At 37.2% G+C, this 17,257-nt stretch overlaps 1 protein-coding gene across 1 annotated transcript in view; it reads right to left on the reverse strand.

The window, feature by feature from the left end:
• tbx15 (T-box transcription factor 15) overlaps window positions 1–15,184 on the reverse strand; it is a 33,769-nt gene extending 18,585 nt beyond the window's left edge. The window contains exons 1-3 of the mRNA XM_061691904.1: window positions 14,780–15,184; window positions 8,292–8,550; window positions 4,975–5,076 (exon numbers count right to left, since the gene is read on the reverse strand). Coding sequence (XP_061547888.1) covers window positions 4,975–5,076; window positions 8,292–8,550; window positions 14,780–15,023 — 605 coding nt within the window. The 5' untranslated portion in view covers window positions 15,024–15,184. The remainder of the gene's footprint in view (window positions 1–4,974; window positions 5,077–8,291; window positions 8,551–14,779) is intronic.
• Between the last annotated feature and the right edge of the window lie 2,073 nt (window positions 15,185–17,257).

Genomic DNA, 17,257 nt, shown 5'->3' on the forward strand with positions numbered 1-17,257 from the left:
ATATTAAAAGTGACACCATCCTCTGCTAATTTCAAGTTTGTTTGCTCTGGCTCACTACCATACTCACGTCTGTGCACGCACACACACACAATGTATTAGCTATTAGCGTTAAGTGTTAACAGATGCTTGTTTTTCTTTCCAAATGCTTCTACAGCTTCCTCTCATTTCTGTCTTCATTGCTATGGCTTATGTACATGCAGAAAATATGACTTGTAAAAATATTACTTTTCGGAACCTGGAAATGTGTAATGATAGGACAGAGCAGGAAACGGGCTGAAACACACAGGAGGAAACCAATATTTTAAAAAAGCCAAATAAATAATACATTCCCATCTAACAAGAGTTTATTTTAAATTTTAGTATTTAAAAGAATCCATCCATCCATCCATTTTCTGAGCCGCTTATCCTCACTAGGGTCGCGGGCGTGCTGGAGCCTATCCCAGCTGTCATCGGGCAGGAGGCGGGGTACACCCTGAACTGGTTGCCAGCCAATCGCAGGGCACATACAAACAAACAACCATCCGCACTCACATTCACACCTATGGGCAATTTAAAGTGTTCAATTAAACTACCATGCATGTTTTTTGGGATGGGGGAAGAAACCGGGGTGCCTGTAGGAAACCCACGCAGGTACGGGTAGAACATGCAAACTCCACACAGGCGAGGCCGGATTTGAACCCAGGTCTTAAGAAATGTGAGGCAGATGTGCTAACCACTCGTACACTGTGTCGCATTCATTGAATTTCTTATCTTAAATACTTTAAATGACTAATTTACGGAAGAATTAATTAATTTATCTATTTAATCGTTCATTTACATATTTAATTACTGAACTTAACTGTTACTTTCACATATTGATTTATATAATTATACTATTTACTTAGTTAATAATTGAAAAACTAAATTCATTCAGTATTTAATTTATGTATTAATCAACTTCATTCTTATGTTCTTTTATTTATTTTTGATGATTTACTTATGAACTAAATGTAAATTTATCCATTTTACTTTTAAATTTACTGACTTGATTTATTTGTGCTTTTTATTTTATTTTCTTATTTACTTATTTAGTCATTTGTTCTTTTAAGTATTTATTTTTCCATTTACTTAATTGTTTCTCTTTTATTTTTAATTTCAGTTACTTCAATGTGAAAAAAGCAACACATTCTAGTTATTAATTTATTTTATTTTATACTAAAAGCAGTCTATCCAGAATAAAAAAAAATAATTGAAAGTATTTTTATAAATTAACAATACATTATGTTGTTGTAATTGTAACATTATCTTACATTGGTATTTTGTTGTTCATCTTTTTATTCAGATATTGTTAACTACAGTGACATGTTGCTACTTTAGCCTGTTATAACCAGTTTAACCACAAGAGGGTGTACATACACAATTTACGTGTTTATTTTAGTCACTTCCGTTGACGCCCTTGTGTATTTTCTCACAGTTAAAAGTCGTTAAAAAGTCGTAAATCTACTCAGTTTGTGAACGTTTTCGATGTAGGCTTCTTTGGCAAAGGTAAATAAAATGAAATTGAAAGGAGGAAAAAAAACAAATAAAAAACACGCACACCATCACACAGCTAGCCTATGCGGGTGTTCCCCGAAATACCAAACACGCTATATATTCTCCACCAGATTACACATATTAGGGACGTCAACGACTGCTCCAAAGAGTTTCATGACTGTCAACTCTTTTAATTGTTGGCATTAAAACGCAAGAAAAACAACAATGAGGTTTCTCGGAAAGATGCTGACTTGTCTAGAATAATTTTTTTACGCTCTTTAAATTAAAAACTATGACTGAGTCTCAATGGGATATTTGTCAGTGCCACGTTTACACTGCACTCCGTATAGTACCAACAGGATTAAAGCAATGTGATGTAAAATTTTTAAACTTCGACTTGTTTATATCGCGATTCTTCGCACAATTCAAATGTAATCAAAGAGCAAAATATGCTATTTGTTGTGTAAAACTGCTGGATTTTTTCTTAGTGCAAACATTAAATAGCAATTCTTATCTCTAACCGCAGTAAAGTATCAAGAGTCAAAAACTATCTCATTATTTGACTCGTTCTTATTGCATGTAATAACAGCAAGATCACTTAACGGATTGAAACACCCACCCAAACAATAAAATGTGCCATCTATTGCGTGAAAGTGTGCTATTACTTTTCTCAAACCAAACTAATAATTACATTTTCTTTGATCCCTGCAAGAAAATTAAAGGTGAGATCATGGTTGGAAAAACAATCATATCGCAAAAGAAGAATTTAAGCAACCAATCACATTGCACAGATTTTCATTACTGTAAGTAATGTACTGAACTCCACAGAACTGTTGTGCAATGTGTGGGGTTAGTCAACTAGTTTTCATTCACGTAATATTTTCTGTGGAGCCTCAAAACCCGATACAGTGTCACAATGTTTCCATTGCAGTGCGTTGGTAGATTTGCGACGCTCAATTGCCTGGTGTGTGGCAAAGAGTCTCCAACTGCATCCCTTTTTTTTTTTTTTTTTTTTTTTTTGCGATGGTCCACTTCAGTCGTGTTTGGCCACGTTTCTTGACATTTGGCAGACCTAACAAGGGTCAACGGCAGTAAATGGTATCAAATGACCCCCCCCAAAAAAGATATTTTTGGGTTTATATCACTTCATTTAGATCAAAAAGGCAATATGATGATGTCACGGCATTGCCCAAAGATTAAAGCACGTAGTATGCATCAGATGACTTTAATGTTATGAGCTGTGACCTGCTTGGCTTCATTTTTTTTTTCCATTGCGCCACGACGCCAACTGGCTCGGGGGCTGTTTTTGGTCCTTGTGGAGTTGGTTGTCTCGGCTGGCGGGAACTCTGGCTTCGCTAGCTGGACCGCCTGGATATGATGAATATATTGCAATTCCGGCGCTCAGCTCTGGCTTCGACTTCAGGGCCCGCGACGGCGGCGAGCCAAAAGGCGTCCGTCTAGTCGAGTTCCCAAAGCGATCAATCACGCAGCCAGCTCTCTGGGCCACGCAAATGATGGGAGAAAGCCAGCAAATAGCCCGGGAGGCAAAACCTTTAAGAATTGGCGTAACGTGGAGATTAATCTCCAGGACTCGCTTGGCTGGAGGTAGCGCTTAGCTCGTGAATATGATGTACTACAATGTTTACAAAAGTACACTTTGACATAGTCTTTAAAAACTAAGCATAGCCCGTTCTTTTTTAAGCTTCCTTAGCATAAAAAGTGTTAAAATACATATACTACAACACAAAAATCCTTGTGTGGTTGCTTTTTTCCTTTCAAAAAAAAAGTTCAACTTATTCTCAACCACTTTCTATTGAAAAATCAGACCAAAAAGTAGTACTATTACGAAAATAGGAATCATTCAATAAAAAGTAATGTTTAAGAATGGAGTTCTAGTGGGAGAATGGTGTCGTAATTTTTTGTGAAAATCAATCTTGCGAGAGAAGTTTTTGATGTCATTTTTGTAGCTTCCTTAGCATAAAAAATGTTAAATACTACATGCTAAATAAAAAAATTTCCCTCGAGTCGTAACATTACGAAAATAGGGGTAATTTTATGTGAAGGAAGTTGCTTTTTTTAAAGTATCGATTTGTATTACGAAAGTGTTGTATTTTTTTCATCATGAAAAATAAAACATTCTTTTTGTAGCTTCATTCGTGTTGAATGTTAATAGTACTACTTTTACTACTACTCCATACGAAATATGACTTTTTTCTCGTGGGATTGTTTTTTCTTTCAGAAAATACGACTTTATTTTCATAATATTGCAAATTTAGTCTGTGAAAAAAAATTACTGCTTTCCCCCATGAAATTACTTTTTATCAAAAAAATCCGACAACAAAAATAGTAATTTACGGAAATAGTATGTGAAGGAAACTTTTTCTTTTAGGAATGAAGTTGTGTCGCTAGAATGATGTTATATTTTCTCTGGAAACCTCACAATCTTGTGAGAATAAGGTTCTTTGACTTCATCTTGACAAACAAAATGTTCTTTTTGTAGTTTTGTAGATGAAACAATTTCATAAACAACAATTAATCTTTTTCTGGATTTTTTTTTTGGGTAAATTTTTACCGCAACAAACAGATGTTGTCCCAAACCAGCTTCCTTGTGCTAAATGGTGATATTTAAAAAACAACAACAACCGAAAAACAGTAAATAGAGTTCTATCTCACTGTGGGAACCAATGTATTCATAGTCATCGTATTCATCATCATGACAGAGTTCTGATTTTTTTATGTGCGCAGAACACAGGGCATAGTTAATTCCGATGACTTTCAAATTTTGCATCGTTGTAATAGTACTTTTTTTCCAATGTAGGCTAAAAATGTTATCTACTGTATAGCTTTAATTTTGAAGAAGTTATAAAAGTTTTGGCGGAACGGTGGGCGATTGGTTAGCACATCTGCCTCACAGTTCTGAGGACCGGGGTTCAAATACGGGCCCGCCTGTGTGGAGTTTGCATGTTCTCCCCGTACCTGCGTGGGTTTTCTCCGTGAACTCCGGTTTCCTCCCCCCTCCCCCAAAAAAACAAAAAAGCACGCATGGTAGGTTAATTGAAGACTCCAAATTGCCCGTAGGTGTGAATGTGAGTGCAAATGGTCGTTTGTTTATATGTGCCCTGCGATTGGCTGGCGACCAGTTCAGGGTGTACCCCGCCTCTCGCCCGAAGATACCTGGGATAGGCTCTAGCATGCCCGTGACCTTAGTGAGGATAAGCAGTACAGAAAATGGATGGATGGATAAAAGTTTTTTTACTCACAATGGCACACAAAAGATGTCATCTCAAGTATAGGGTTTTTAGGCTTTTTTAAAAAACTAATTTGTCTTTTCGCACCTCTTTATAGCCTCAATTTTTTTTATATGCTCAAGTTAGGGTAAAAAAAATGTATCCCGACAAACTCCCGATTTCAACTTCCCAGTTTTTGAAATTACTGCATAGGCTATTGAATGTTGTCGCTCACCGATATCTCTTGTTGTCCACGGGCACGATGTCCATGGCAATGTAGTACTGCTGGTGAGGGTCCAGGCCTGCGATCTTGACTCGCATCGCGGGAAACATCCTCCTGATATCACCAAAAAAAAGAGCAAGGAGTGAGAAAATGATAACCGCTTAACCATCATCGGATTCCGAAGTGATAAAAGAACGCAATGTGTGATTCATCGGATGCAAGCATGCTTTTAAGTTTTTCCGGTCCATATATTATTCATCATTCTAAATTCTTTGAGCTATTTTCCGCAGCATTCCTGGTATAAGTAGCATTGTCGTCATTCATTTTCTCACTTCCTTTGGCATTTTATCTCGGCAACAATAAAATAGCCAACAGCTTTTTACAATCGGTGAGCCCAAAAAATAAAAAATAAACTGCAACCAATTGTGGGTTTGCATGTGTTGAGAGTAATAAAAGAAAACAAGTCATTGTCTTATTTTTATTATTGCATTTAATAACTGAACGATCACTCGTGATTGTGACGAAAATGTGGATTTGTCCATTGACGGCGTGCTATTTATTTTTCTCAGGCCAAATAACTATTCCATAGTCTTTGCTATTTTTGCAGCAACATCATTTTTAAGTAGCATTGTTGTTCTCCTTTTTCTCACATTCTTTTGCAATAAAATAGCAAACAGTAATTTACTCTCAACAATCAGTGAGCAAAAATAAATTAAAAAATAACTGCAACCGATTATGGCTTTGCATCAAGTGTAAAAAAGGAAAACAATTATTATAGGATTCTGGCATGATCAAAGAAGACAATGTGTGATTGGTGAGCTATTAGCGTCTTATTATGTTTTTCCAGTCCAAATATTATTCACCAATCCAAATTTTCCAGCATGCGTGAAAAAGAAAATAAGGGTTAACTTTTGTAAAGTATTGAACAACAAAAATAAAATCATTCCCTGATTTGTTTTCATTTTGCTTAATAAGTGCACAATTAGAGTGAGAAGCTCGGTCATCCGGGAAGATCTCAGAGTAGAGCCGCTGCTCCTTCACATCGAGAGGAGCCAGATGAGGTGGCTGGGGCATCTGATTCGGATGCCTCCCGGACGCCTCCCTCGTGAGGTGTTCCGGGCACGTCCCACCGGGAGGAGACCCCGGGGACGACCCAGGACACGCTGGAGAGATTACATCCTTCGGCTGGCCTGGGAACGTCTCGGGATCCCCCCCCGGAAGAGATGGATGAAGTAGGCTACTAGTGTGCCATTCCGTTTTCTCAGTCCAAACATTATCAATCTTTCCAAAGTCTTTGATCATTTTTCTGCAGCATCTCGGAAACAATAAAATAGCCAACAACAATTGGCAACCCAAAAAAGTACTACAATCGCGACGGATTATGGTTTGCATCATGTGTGAAAAAGAAAACGAGGGTTAACAGTTGTAATGATTTTCATTTTGAAAGAAAAACAAAATCATTCTTTCATCTTTTTATTGTGCTTCATAACTGCGTGGTCCCTCAACAGATTGCGACGCAATCAAAGAATCCACCATACGATTTTTCAAGTACCACAACAATTGTCAACTCGGAAAATACAAAAATCGTGACCCATTATGGGTTCAAAAAGTTTAAGTATTGAACAACAAAAGCAAAAATATTCTTTGACTTGTTTTTATTAACTGTCCCATCCCGCATCGGATTGTGGCGCGATCAAAGAACACAACCTACGATTCCTTGCATACTGGCATGCTATCACATTTTCTCACACCAAACATTATCGACCAATCAGAAGTCTTTAATCTTTTTTCAGCAAGAAGCTTGAAATCATGTCACAGAGTGGCCAGAAGATCAAAAGACGTCAAACAACTTCATCCACGCACTGGGAGAGTTATGTTGGCGTCATCTGGGCATTGCCATCATGTGCTGTTATGTATTAACAGTGTTATAATTCTGAATTAATTCAAAAAGGGGGTGGGGGGGAGTCCCAAAAACAAAGTGCAGCACATGGTGAGAAACGCGATGACACGGAGGGATCAATAAATGTTGGAATGACCTCACGAGTTCATTAATATTTCTTGTTGACGTCATTGCAGCTGGACTCCGACGCACCGCTGTTTTACGGCGTTCGATTCGGGATTTTTTTGTTTAAAAAGTGCTGATCTTTCCGTTCTTATCGTGACATGGGGGGAAAAAAGGTTAGGAGATAAAACGATAGCGACGGGGGGTGGCGTATATATTTAATGAGGTAAAACCAAATGGAAGGTAGTTAAGGAAAGATAAAACTCGCACGAGAGAGAAAATGTGAAAATAATAATAAAAAGCATTACAATAAAGCACTTGATGGTCACTTTATTAGGGACACCTAATAATGTCCAATTGATGGAAGGTCCGAATATTAGGAACATCTCTCAGATTGACACAGGACTACTTTTGAATGATAACCTTTTAAAATTATTGAAATCAATGAAAAGTGAACATTATTATTTTTGTAGAAGCAGTCCTACCCATCTATCGAGTCTTAATTTTTCCACTAATGCACATTTTAGTCGCTCCCTTTCTTGATTTTTTATTTGTGTTATAATATTGAAAAGGAGAGAGAGGCGCAAAAAATTCTTATTTTATTCACTCGCTTGAAAGAAGAAAAATTACATATGCACAAATTGCCAATTCATGCAGTTGAAAATATAAAAATAAGATTAGAATCTCTAAAATTAACAGCTAGACTTCGAGCCGTAACTTCACAAAATAAATATAGGAAACGAATATGTGCAGGCGGCACGGTGAGAGACCGGTTAGCACATCTGCCTCACAGTTCTGAGGACGGGTTCAAATCCCGGCCCCACCTTTGTGGAGTTTGCATGTTTTCCCCGTGCCTGGGTGGGTTTTCTCCGGGTACTCCGGTTTCCTCCCACATCCCCAAAATATGCAAGGGAGGTTAATTGGAGACTCTAAATTGCCCGTATAGTTGTTTGTTTATATGTGCCCTGCGATTGGCTGGTGACCAGTTCAGGGTGTACCCAGCCTCTCGCCCAGAGTCAGCTGGGATGGGCCCAAGGACGCCCGCGACCCTACTGACGATAGGTGGTATGGAACATTTATAGTAATAAAAATATTTTGACTTTTCAACATAAAATTTAGTGCAATAAACCACATTTTAACTACGAGAAAAATAAGTTAAAATGATATATATCTAACATTGTAGTTGTAAATGTCATAATGTATGTACTGTACGTATATTATTGTTTTTATCATTACATGGCAGGTAAAGAGCCTTGTTTTGTTCGCCTCTTCCTGGGAAATGAGCTGCTGTGGCTATTGGTTGTCTTTGGTTTGTGTGTGTGTGTACCTGCCGGCCTTGGTGATGATCATCTCGGTTCCGATGTCGTGGAATCGCTTCCATAGGTCCGCGCACTGCAGCTCCACGTGGATCTCCTCCATGGACGAGCAGGCGGAGGCCGAGGCCGAGGCCGAGGCCGAGGAGGCCTCGCAGGGGCCGCCCGCCCCCACCGACGCAACAGCCGGCAGCTCGCAGGCAGGCGAGCCGAACGAGCACGACGTCCGCTCCGCCAGGTCGGAGCAGTCGGAGCCGGGACTCGCCTCTGAGTCTGGACGACGAGGAGGGAAGAAGTTGGCCGTTTTTATTTCGGGATTTATTGGAAGAAGGGGGAGGAGGAGAACGCGTGTGGAAATTGTTGGAGTCCCACTGTGACGGTGATGCGTGGAAAATCGCGAACACTAACTTTCCCATCATTAAACAAAAAAAGAATGTCCGCGAACGTCCATTTACAAGCTTTTCAGTACCTTGCACGGATTAATTATTTTTTTTTTAAAAAGAACATCTATTTTTTTTAATTATGCAAAAATAAACATTTAAAATGAGGTAGATTCATAATTTACAAAATGAACGCATTTATTAATTAACTTTAGCTGAAATTATATTGTGTGTTTTAGTAAAACCAAACATTCGGTCATTTAGGGTGAAAGAGTTACAATTGTGAAATTTGTGTGACACCCAAAATAGTTCAGATTTTCATGTTCATACAAATGTGAGAAAAGCAACATTCAAATTGAAATATTCAGAGTGCATGTGTTTATCATACATTTTTGTGCGTTATTACATTGTTTTCATGTTATAATGGTTGATGATGACTGTATTATTATACCTCATGTAATTTATGACAATTTATTGACTATTTTCCTATGAGAAAAAACATTTGGTAAAATAGGGTGGAAAATCTACAATTATGGAGGGTCAACCCCCAACAAATTTACTTCATAAAAGTAACTTCAATATGTACTGTATATATTCATTATCAAAATCTACTACATTTACTAAATATAAATATAATTTAATACATTGTCATAAGAGGTATAGATTTTGTATGTGCCATGGTTTGTATTTTTACAATAGAAATAATTAAACATATTACTAAAATAAAATATTTATTCCCAAAATAATAAAATGGCAAATATGAACTCAGTAGCAACAAATGGGACTTGATGACGTAATCATGTTGCCCTAAGACAGATGTTTGGAACAAATTGCTTCACTTACATTTTTACACATGGCTTGCAGATGCCATATTTATTGACATCCATATTTACGATGTCTATACATTTTTATATATTTGTTTTCATACACCGGGGACAAATCATCATAATCGTCACAACTCAATGACAATTTAGTAGCACTGGCTGCAAAAACGTCCTGTAAATAGTATTATATGGATTGGATCATTCCCTTCAGAAAAAAAGAAAAAAAAAAAACATTTTTGCAGCTAAATAAACCATTTGGTAGCCAGATATTGCATTTTCTTGAGGAAGAAAAAGGAGCATTTTTGTGGCATAATTAGTACATAGTACTTCTTTTAGTGTGTAAAGGTTCAGTTTCCATGGCAAATGACAGACTTTCTGGGGATAAATACCACAAATTCTTGTTGTTCGAGGCTTATTGTTGCATTTTTACATATACAATCAATATATTTGTGACTAAATTAGCATTTTGGGAGCAAACATGGAGTTGTCATGGCAAAATAAAGACCGGAGAAAAAGTCTTCAGTAGCACAATCGTGGGATTTATTTGGAAAATAAAATGGAGCATTCTCATCAGAAAATATAAACTACTGATTTGGCGTCAAAATCTATTGTTTGTGGAAAAAAATTGTTTTTGTTGTGCACTTCAGCAATAACCCAATGTACACGTTTTGAGATACGAGCTGTCATTCACTGATTTTTTTTTTGTCTTGAGTTGCGAGCCAACATTTGATTTATGAGCACTTGATGGAGGCACCAAACTTCACAACAATAGCTCAAGAAAGCAGCTTCAAGCGGTTTATGGGCACACCCATCTGAAGTTTACTTTCAAACTAAACATAAAACAAAGAGAATTACATGTGTATTCAACCAAACCACACACCTTACAAAAGTCTGCTAGCTTAATGCTAACTCAGGATATGAACGCTACAGATGGGCTGACAAAACTAGCATCAATTCATTATAAACCGTTAAAACAACTTGTATTGGAACACAAGCAGGAGCAACTCATGCAAATAGAGAACGCTGGGGAACGCAATTTTTGTTGAGCTCGGTCTGACAGGTTTTTTTAACTCAATTTTGGGTGCGGAATCCAAAATTGATCTCAGGTTTTCTCTATCACATCAAATCTTTCAACTATACATCCCCATTTTCTTTAAAAATATGAAATATACCGTACTTAACAGATATGTGCTTGCTTTATAAAACATACAATGAAATATGAAAGAAACAGGCATGACTGCAATGTTAACTTAACACTATTATGTTTTACAAAGGATATGGCGCAAATCCTCCTAATTCCTCCTACGCTAGCTTTCTGTTTGCAGATAGTGATAGTACTGACCTACTGGGAGCTGTGCACACCTCTCACCGCACACTCTCAATTGCGACTGCTCAAACAAGTTGCCACGTAGCTGGAGAGGAGTCCAATCGTAATCAGCTGGCAAGTCTTACTACAGCTAATAAGTGGAATTTTGCTTATCTGGAGGGTAAGCTGTGGAGAAAAAAACTTGATGTGCTCGGAAAAAAAACTGACTGCAATTTTGGAATCAGCATGCCAATGTTAGTTTTAATCCACATAAAAATCTAACTCAACAGATTTTTTTTGTCTTCAAATTCTTCCCCAGTGTAATATGGCATATTCTTTATCCTCCGTGAAGAATGACTCATATTACTGCAGCTTAGGTGAACAGTCTACTTCTGTGATGTAGTATGTCTGCATGCATTGTACTGCCCCTTGTTGGCCATCATGATGCACAAATGGTTTAGCTCTTTATTTACTCGTTATTCTTGTATGTTTCTATAAAGTACAAGACTATAGACTGTTATTTTAGTTTTTAAAAACATTTTTTTTTTAAATTGTTGGCGTTTTGGGGGAGGCTGGAATGGATTAATGGCACTTTCATTCATTTCAGTGGAGAAAGATCATTTGAGATACAAGCGTGATCACAGAATACATTAAACCTGCAATTCCAGGTCTCTCTTTATTGCAGTTTTGGGTTCAGACATTGCATTTTGTTCGTAAAATGAGCCATGTATAGCATTTGTTGAGTTTTACTTGGGAAAATAGGGGTTTTACGGTGAATGCTAAATACAAAATATTGAAATTCTGTGGAAAAATACATTTTAAAACACATTTTGTTGCAAAATACCGTGTCATGTAAGTGTGGCTATGTGTTTTGTTCAGGAAATATAACATTTGAGGCATATTTATTGCCGTTTCGTAGCAAATGACGCATGATATTTTCTTGGCAAACTCGTGTTTATCTTGACATCCATATAGTACGTGTGGCTTTGACACATTTTGCCTCGTGAGTGTTGCACTTTTAACTGTTTTGTAATCCCTTTGCTTTAAATGGTCCGAATTATTTGTTTATGTAGGATTTTCTATTAAATCCTGACGAGACTCCCAACACACACACCATCATTTTGGTTATTAATCATTATTATTTGAATGACACTTTGAACAATACGTTTATCAATCGTATTGTCCTGTATACATCATAACTGTTATTTACAATGTATTATGCCAGTGTCATAGTTTAGCAGTCTCGAATATTTTGTCTAGTTAGTAAAATGGACGTAGGGTGTAGTCCGCCTTTTGCTCGAAGCCGAACACGATAAGCGGTATTGAGAATGGATGGATGGATAGTAAAACAGAGAAAATTTGACAGGAAGTCCTCAGAGGAGGAAAAAAGCGGAGGCCAAACGGGAGCTGTCAACACACACACCAGACCTCATTAGTTGGGGGGGGGGGGGCCCAAATTGAGGGTTCGGGGGTCTCAAAATGGGTCTGATTTTTATTGCCCGTTTTCCCCATCACACACGCCTTTTTCTTGACTCGGGTTTTTGTAGCATTTTGTAGGAATTCGTGACGAAATGTTGTTGGTGTTGCGTGAACGTTTCCCAAACTAACCCAAAGTGCTTTGGAGTCACAGTTTAAGAAAATAATACAATTAAATTTAAAAATTAAGCGTTGTCATGGTCCAATATAGTTTTTGTGGTAATTGTATTTTGGAAATTCTAGCGGTTTTGTGGTGGAACATGTTTTGGGGCATTTCTTTTGACCTTGTTCAAGAATAGGGCTGTAAAATCTGGTACCAAAAAAAAGTGTTTTTGTAGCAAAATACACTATTTTCTTGGGAAACATTTGTTGTGTTGAAAGTGACACACTGTTTTGTTTCAATTAACTTATCTTTGTACGCTCTTTGAAAATTAACTTGTTTGTGTGTGTGCAGAATATAGCATTTTTGTGGCAACTTTGGTCGCTTTTTTGTTGAACAGTATTCTTTCTACTTTAAAAATGGAAGTTTTTTTTTTTTATCTAATGCAAAAATATGACGTTGTTGTGGCACAATAGTGTTTTGCCCATTGTTTATTGGATTTTCTTCGATATGTTCTTTTTTGAATGCGTCATTTTGGGGGTTTAAGTTATTTGTGTCAAAATATTGCGATTTCAAGGTGAAACGAGGATTTAGTGGGATAACGGATTTGATGGCGATGGTGATTCGGCCTAGAGTGTTTTTGTTGCTTTTTGTCCTCTGCGGAGGTGTACAAAGTAAGGCCGAGTTAGTTGGGAGAGGAGGCCGGCGAAGAGGCTCTTGTGGCCGCCTGCACGCAGGTCGGCACCCCGATGAGAGCAGCTGGGGGAAAATTCGTATTTGCGCAACGCAAAACTTCCAGTTCAGGGCAACGTGTAGTTTGAGTCACGTGATTTCAAAACCACATTTCAACATTAATTTGAATCAACAGTTTTACACTGAACGCTATATTGAAGATGTATTTTAAAGAATTCAATGTGTTTCCCCTTTATATCGGTTTATTGTTGTAAATATATAAAAATGTAGTTGATGAATTGATAGTTTAATATTTCTACGTAATAACGGTAATACAGTACGGCTATACTACCACCAATAATAATAATAATAATAATAATAATGTACTGTGATTTTTTTTTTTTACATTTGTCACTTAATTTAAAAAATATATTTTACTATACGACTTGCACAAAAATTGTACACTATTTTAAAAATTTATTTCATGTGATTTGTTCTTGTCATGAAGTATACTCCTAAAACCTTTGTGGATTTATTTTCCATTTCCATTTCATGTTATTATTATTTTATTTACTGAATATTATGTTTCCCCTTAACTTTGTTTTTTTGTTATTTTTTGTAAAATAAAATTAACATTTTGCAGATTTTTTTTGAAAAACGTGTTTACCTTTTTACATAGTTTTTTTTTGTTGTTGTTGTAAATCACATAATGTTCAAGACTTTATGATTGAATTTATTGGATTAAAAGTCTACATTTGAATTACCAATAAGTCTCCTTTAAACGTATTTTAAATAAGGACTTGGACGAGTATTTTAATGATGTATTGCACATATTCAATAATATTAATAATAAAGATTATTGTACGTGGTGCCACTCAAGGTTCTATAGACAGTATGGCGGAAATTAATTCATATCGTATTAGATAATACTATAATGTGTATTAGATAATATATAACTATTGGGGAAAATCGTGCAGTGCTAACGTCTTTTATGGTTTTGGAGGTGCGCGCTACCGTGGCCCTGCCGCCAAACTTAAGAACACTTCGTGGCTCATGCACGCGCGATCCGTGACGTCTTCACGTACCGGTTAACCCTGAAGATTTTTTTCGGTAACCCTGAAATCATTATTTAAATATTAGGTTTGAATGATTTAACGTATATCTTTACTTTAAAAAAATAAATTAAAAAAAACACAAACAAACAGAAAAACTATTTTGAACTTAATTCGAACATATCCATCGGTTGCACATGATTAAAATGTGTTAAACTAACATATATTATTCATTTTCGAGGAGAAGACGGGACAATTGCGTCAGTTAAACGTTTCAATTATGTGCAAACGATGTACATGATCAAATTAAGTACTTTTTTCAGTTAAATGAACATTTTATACCTTAATTTACAAAAAAAAAACAATAAAGAGTAAAAACTACATGTCAATGACTAATACTTATAATGTAAATAGTATTTATTATCTTAATTTTAATGCTATAGATATATCATTATCATGATAATGATAATGTATTGACAACATGGTCTGCCTTAATTACTTTTAAAAAACCGTCATACATTTTTGTTTGTTTTTATGTGATTTCGGACGTGAATTTGAGCGTGCGAGTTCAGCGCTGCGTTCACGTCCCGGTCCAGAAATTAGTCTCCGCTAAAATGGCCGATTAAATACGCGGGTGGTCTTTGAAAAAATAAAATAAATAAATAGTTTGTGTTGTGAGCATGCGCACTGACCCGGATCCATGTGGAGGCAGTGCGCCGGGTCGTCGGTGTCCACCACGGCGGCCAAGTGGAGGTCGTCGTCGTCTTTTTGGTGGTCCCAGCCACCGCCGGTGGCAGCAGCAGCGGCGGCGGCGGCGGCGGCGGCAGCGGCGGCGGCCCGGAGCTTCCTCTTCTTGCCGGAGCCGATGAGGGCTTCCACGGAGAACGCGTGGGCTCGCGAGCTCAGAGCGGCGGCCGAACGCCTCCTCTCACTCATGTCGGGAGTGGGGAGTAGCGTCCAGTCGCTCCACACCGCGGCTAGAGGTTTAAAATCAAAAAGAGCCCAAAAAAGTAATCCACCACTTAGAAGAAGAAAAAGAAGAAGCAGAAGGAGCGCTGTGTGGAGCTTCCCCGGGCCGCCATGGTCGTCTCTGTGTTGGGGCGAGCCGCCTCTGATTGATACTCACGTCTGGAGTCTTGCTTTTTTTTTTCAAGCGAAGGGCGGGGCTATTTCTGGCGTCCAATCGGCAGCGAGAACGAGGTGCCAGGCAAACTTTTTCCACCAATGGCATGACAGGACCAAATGGCCCTGCAGCCAAAATGGATCATTTCGCAACGGCTGTCAATCACACACACACACACACACACACACACGCACATACACGCAGCAAAATACAAAAAATACCTGCTTGTCAATCAGTCAATGTGATGGATTAATTTGAAATCTAGATTATTATTATTATTTATCTTATTAAAATGTCCATCAACTGCGAAAAGGAAACCACCTGATCGGAGGTCAAAGAGGACGCCGACGCGCAGGTGAGCCTAAAAAACTAAACTCATTATAATATATCTATTGTTATTAAATATGACACAATTATTGTAAGTTTATTTCATTATGCATTTATATGTATCTTACCCACTAATTGTCAATTATAACGACTCGATCAGGGAAAGCACCATTAGTTGTAACGTTGGATTAATCATAAGGAAAATCGAAATACTATTATTCATTATTACGAGTTCTGCTTATTGTTATTAATAAAGGTGATTACACGCGTTTAGGTATCCCCTAATACAAATTAACATCAAATCAGCAGTTTGTTAAATACACTGACAAGAGGTCATTTGAATTGACTCAATTTGAACATGTACACCGGGTGCACATGATTAAAAATGTTAAGCAAACTAAATAGTATTTGATTGTTTTTTGAGGAGAAGAGGGGAAAATTGTGAATTATTTTATTCATGTGCAACTGACGAAATTATCAAACTTGGTAGCTACTTCTTTTTCCAGTGCAGGAGACTATCTAAAATAAGACGATGCTTTAAAAAAATCTTACTAATAATTAATAATGTAGACATCAGCAATATAAATTATGTCATACAACGCCGATGATTTGTTGTATTCACATCAACCGCATTAGTGACAGTGAAAAGTACAATTGTGTAAGAGGAATAGCAATGTATGGATGCTTTGGTAATTTAATAATATGATAAATAATACATTGACTACGCCTAATAATAATAATAATAATAATAATAACAGAGTAATAATGTGCTTTGCGTTTATGTTTTACCCACTGAAAATACATAAGGAGGAAAAACGAGCAATAATTGCATATTATGACACAAAATCAATACGATCGAGGCCCGAGCAAATGTTCTTTTGAGGGCTGTAAAATTCGTACATATTTGCAGTACTTACCGAGCACGTGCAAAAATCTCGTTGCCTCTTTTGCGGATCCGTGCACATGGATCTGCAAAACACCACCAAAAAAAAAAAGAAGAGAGAAAAAAGCCCCTCCCACACCCCCGCGCATGCACACACACAAAGAAAGATTTGTATATCAAAATTCATATTACATTGCGAATGTGGAGTTTAATAAGGTGTATTGTTCGAAAATATGAATAGGGGGTATAATTTAAAAATAAAATGCGTAACTACCCTCTACGTGGCTGCTAATATTATTCCATCCACTTTATTTATTGTATTATGTTGTAATGTATGAAATACTTTACTTTGCATTTCAATACAAGCGATACATAGTCTAATTATGGCAATTATATTATTTTCCCCGACAAAAGATAATACATAAAAATAGTGGAAGCCCTGATTTTAATCCTGTTCAAAATGTGCCATTACTCTATTTAAAAAATGAAACTATAATATAGGCATTACTGAATGGTTGTTGCTTATTTATGTTTTTTTTTTTTTTTTAACGTTCTGTTTTTATTTTTAATTAACAGCACCAGTTTCCTTCTTTCATTTCCAAGAAAGACTTCAACTGCAGGACACACTGCGCATGCGTGGAAGGTGCTGTGTTTAATATTCAATTAGTCGAACCTTTTTGACCCCGAGTGACCCCTGCGATAACTGAAGCGTGCAAAAAAACAAGAGCTGTAAAACACGGCCGCGCCTGTAAGAGGCAAGCACACGCGGGCGCGCACACACACGCAAACACACACGCATCATGCCTGCATAAAAAGCGAGTCAGCGATGTGATTTTG

The sequence above is a fragment of the Phycodurus eques genome, chromosome 12 (assembly GCF_024500275.1).
Source record: "Phycodurus eques isolate BA_2022a chromosome 12, UOR_Pequ_1.1, whole genome shotgun sequence".
Classification (NCBI taxonomy): Eukaryota; Metazoa; Chordata; class Actinopteri; order Syngnathiformes; family Syngnathidae; genus Phycodurus; species Phycodurus eques.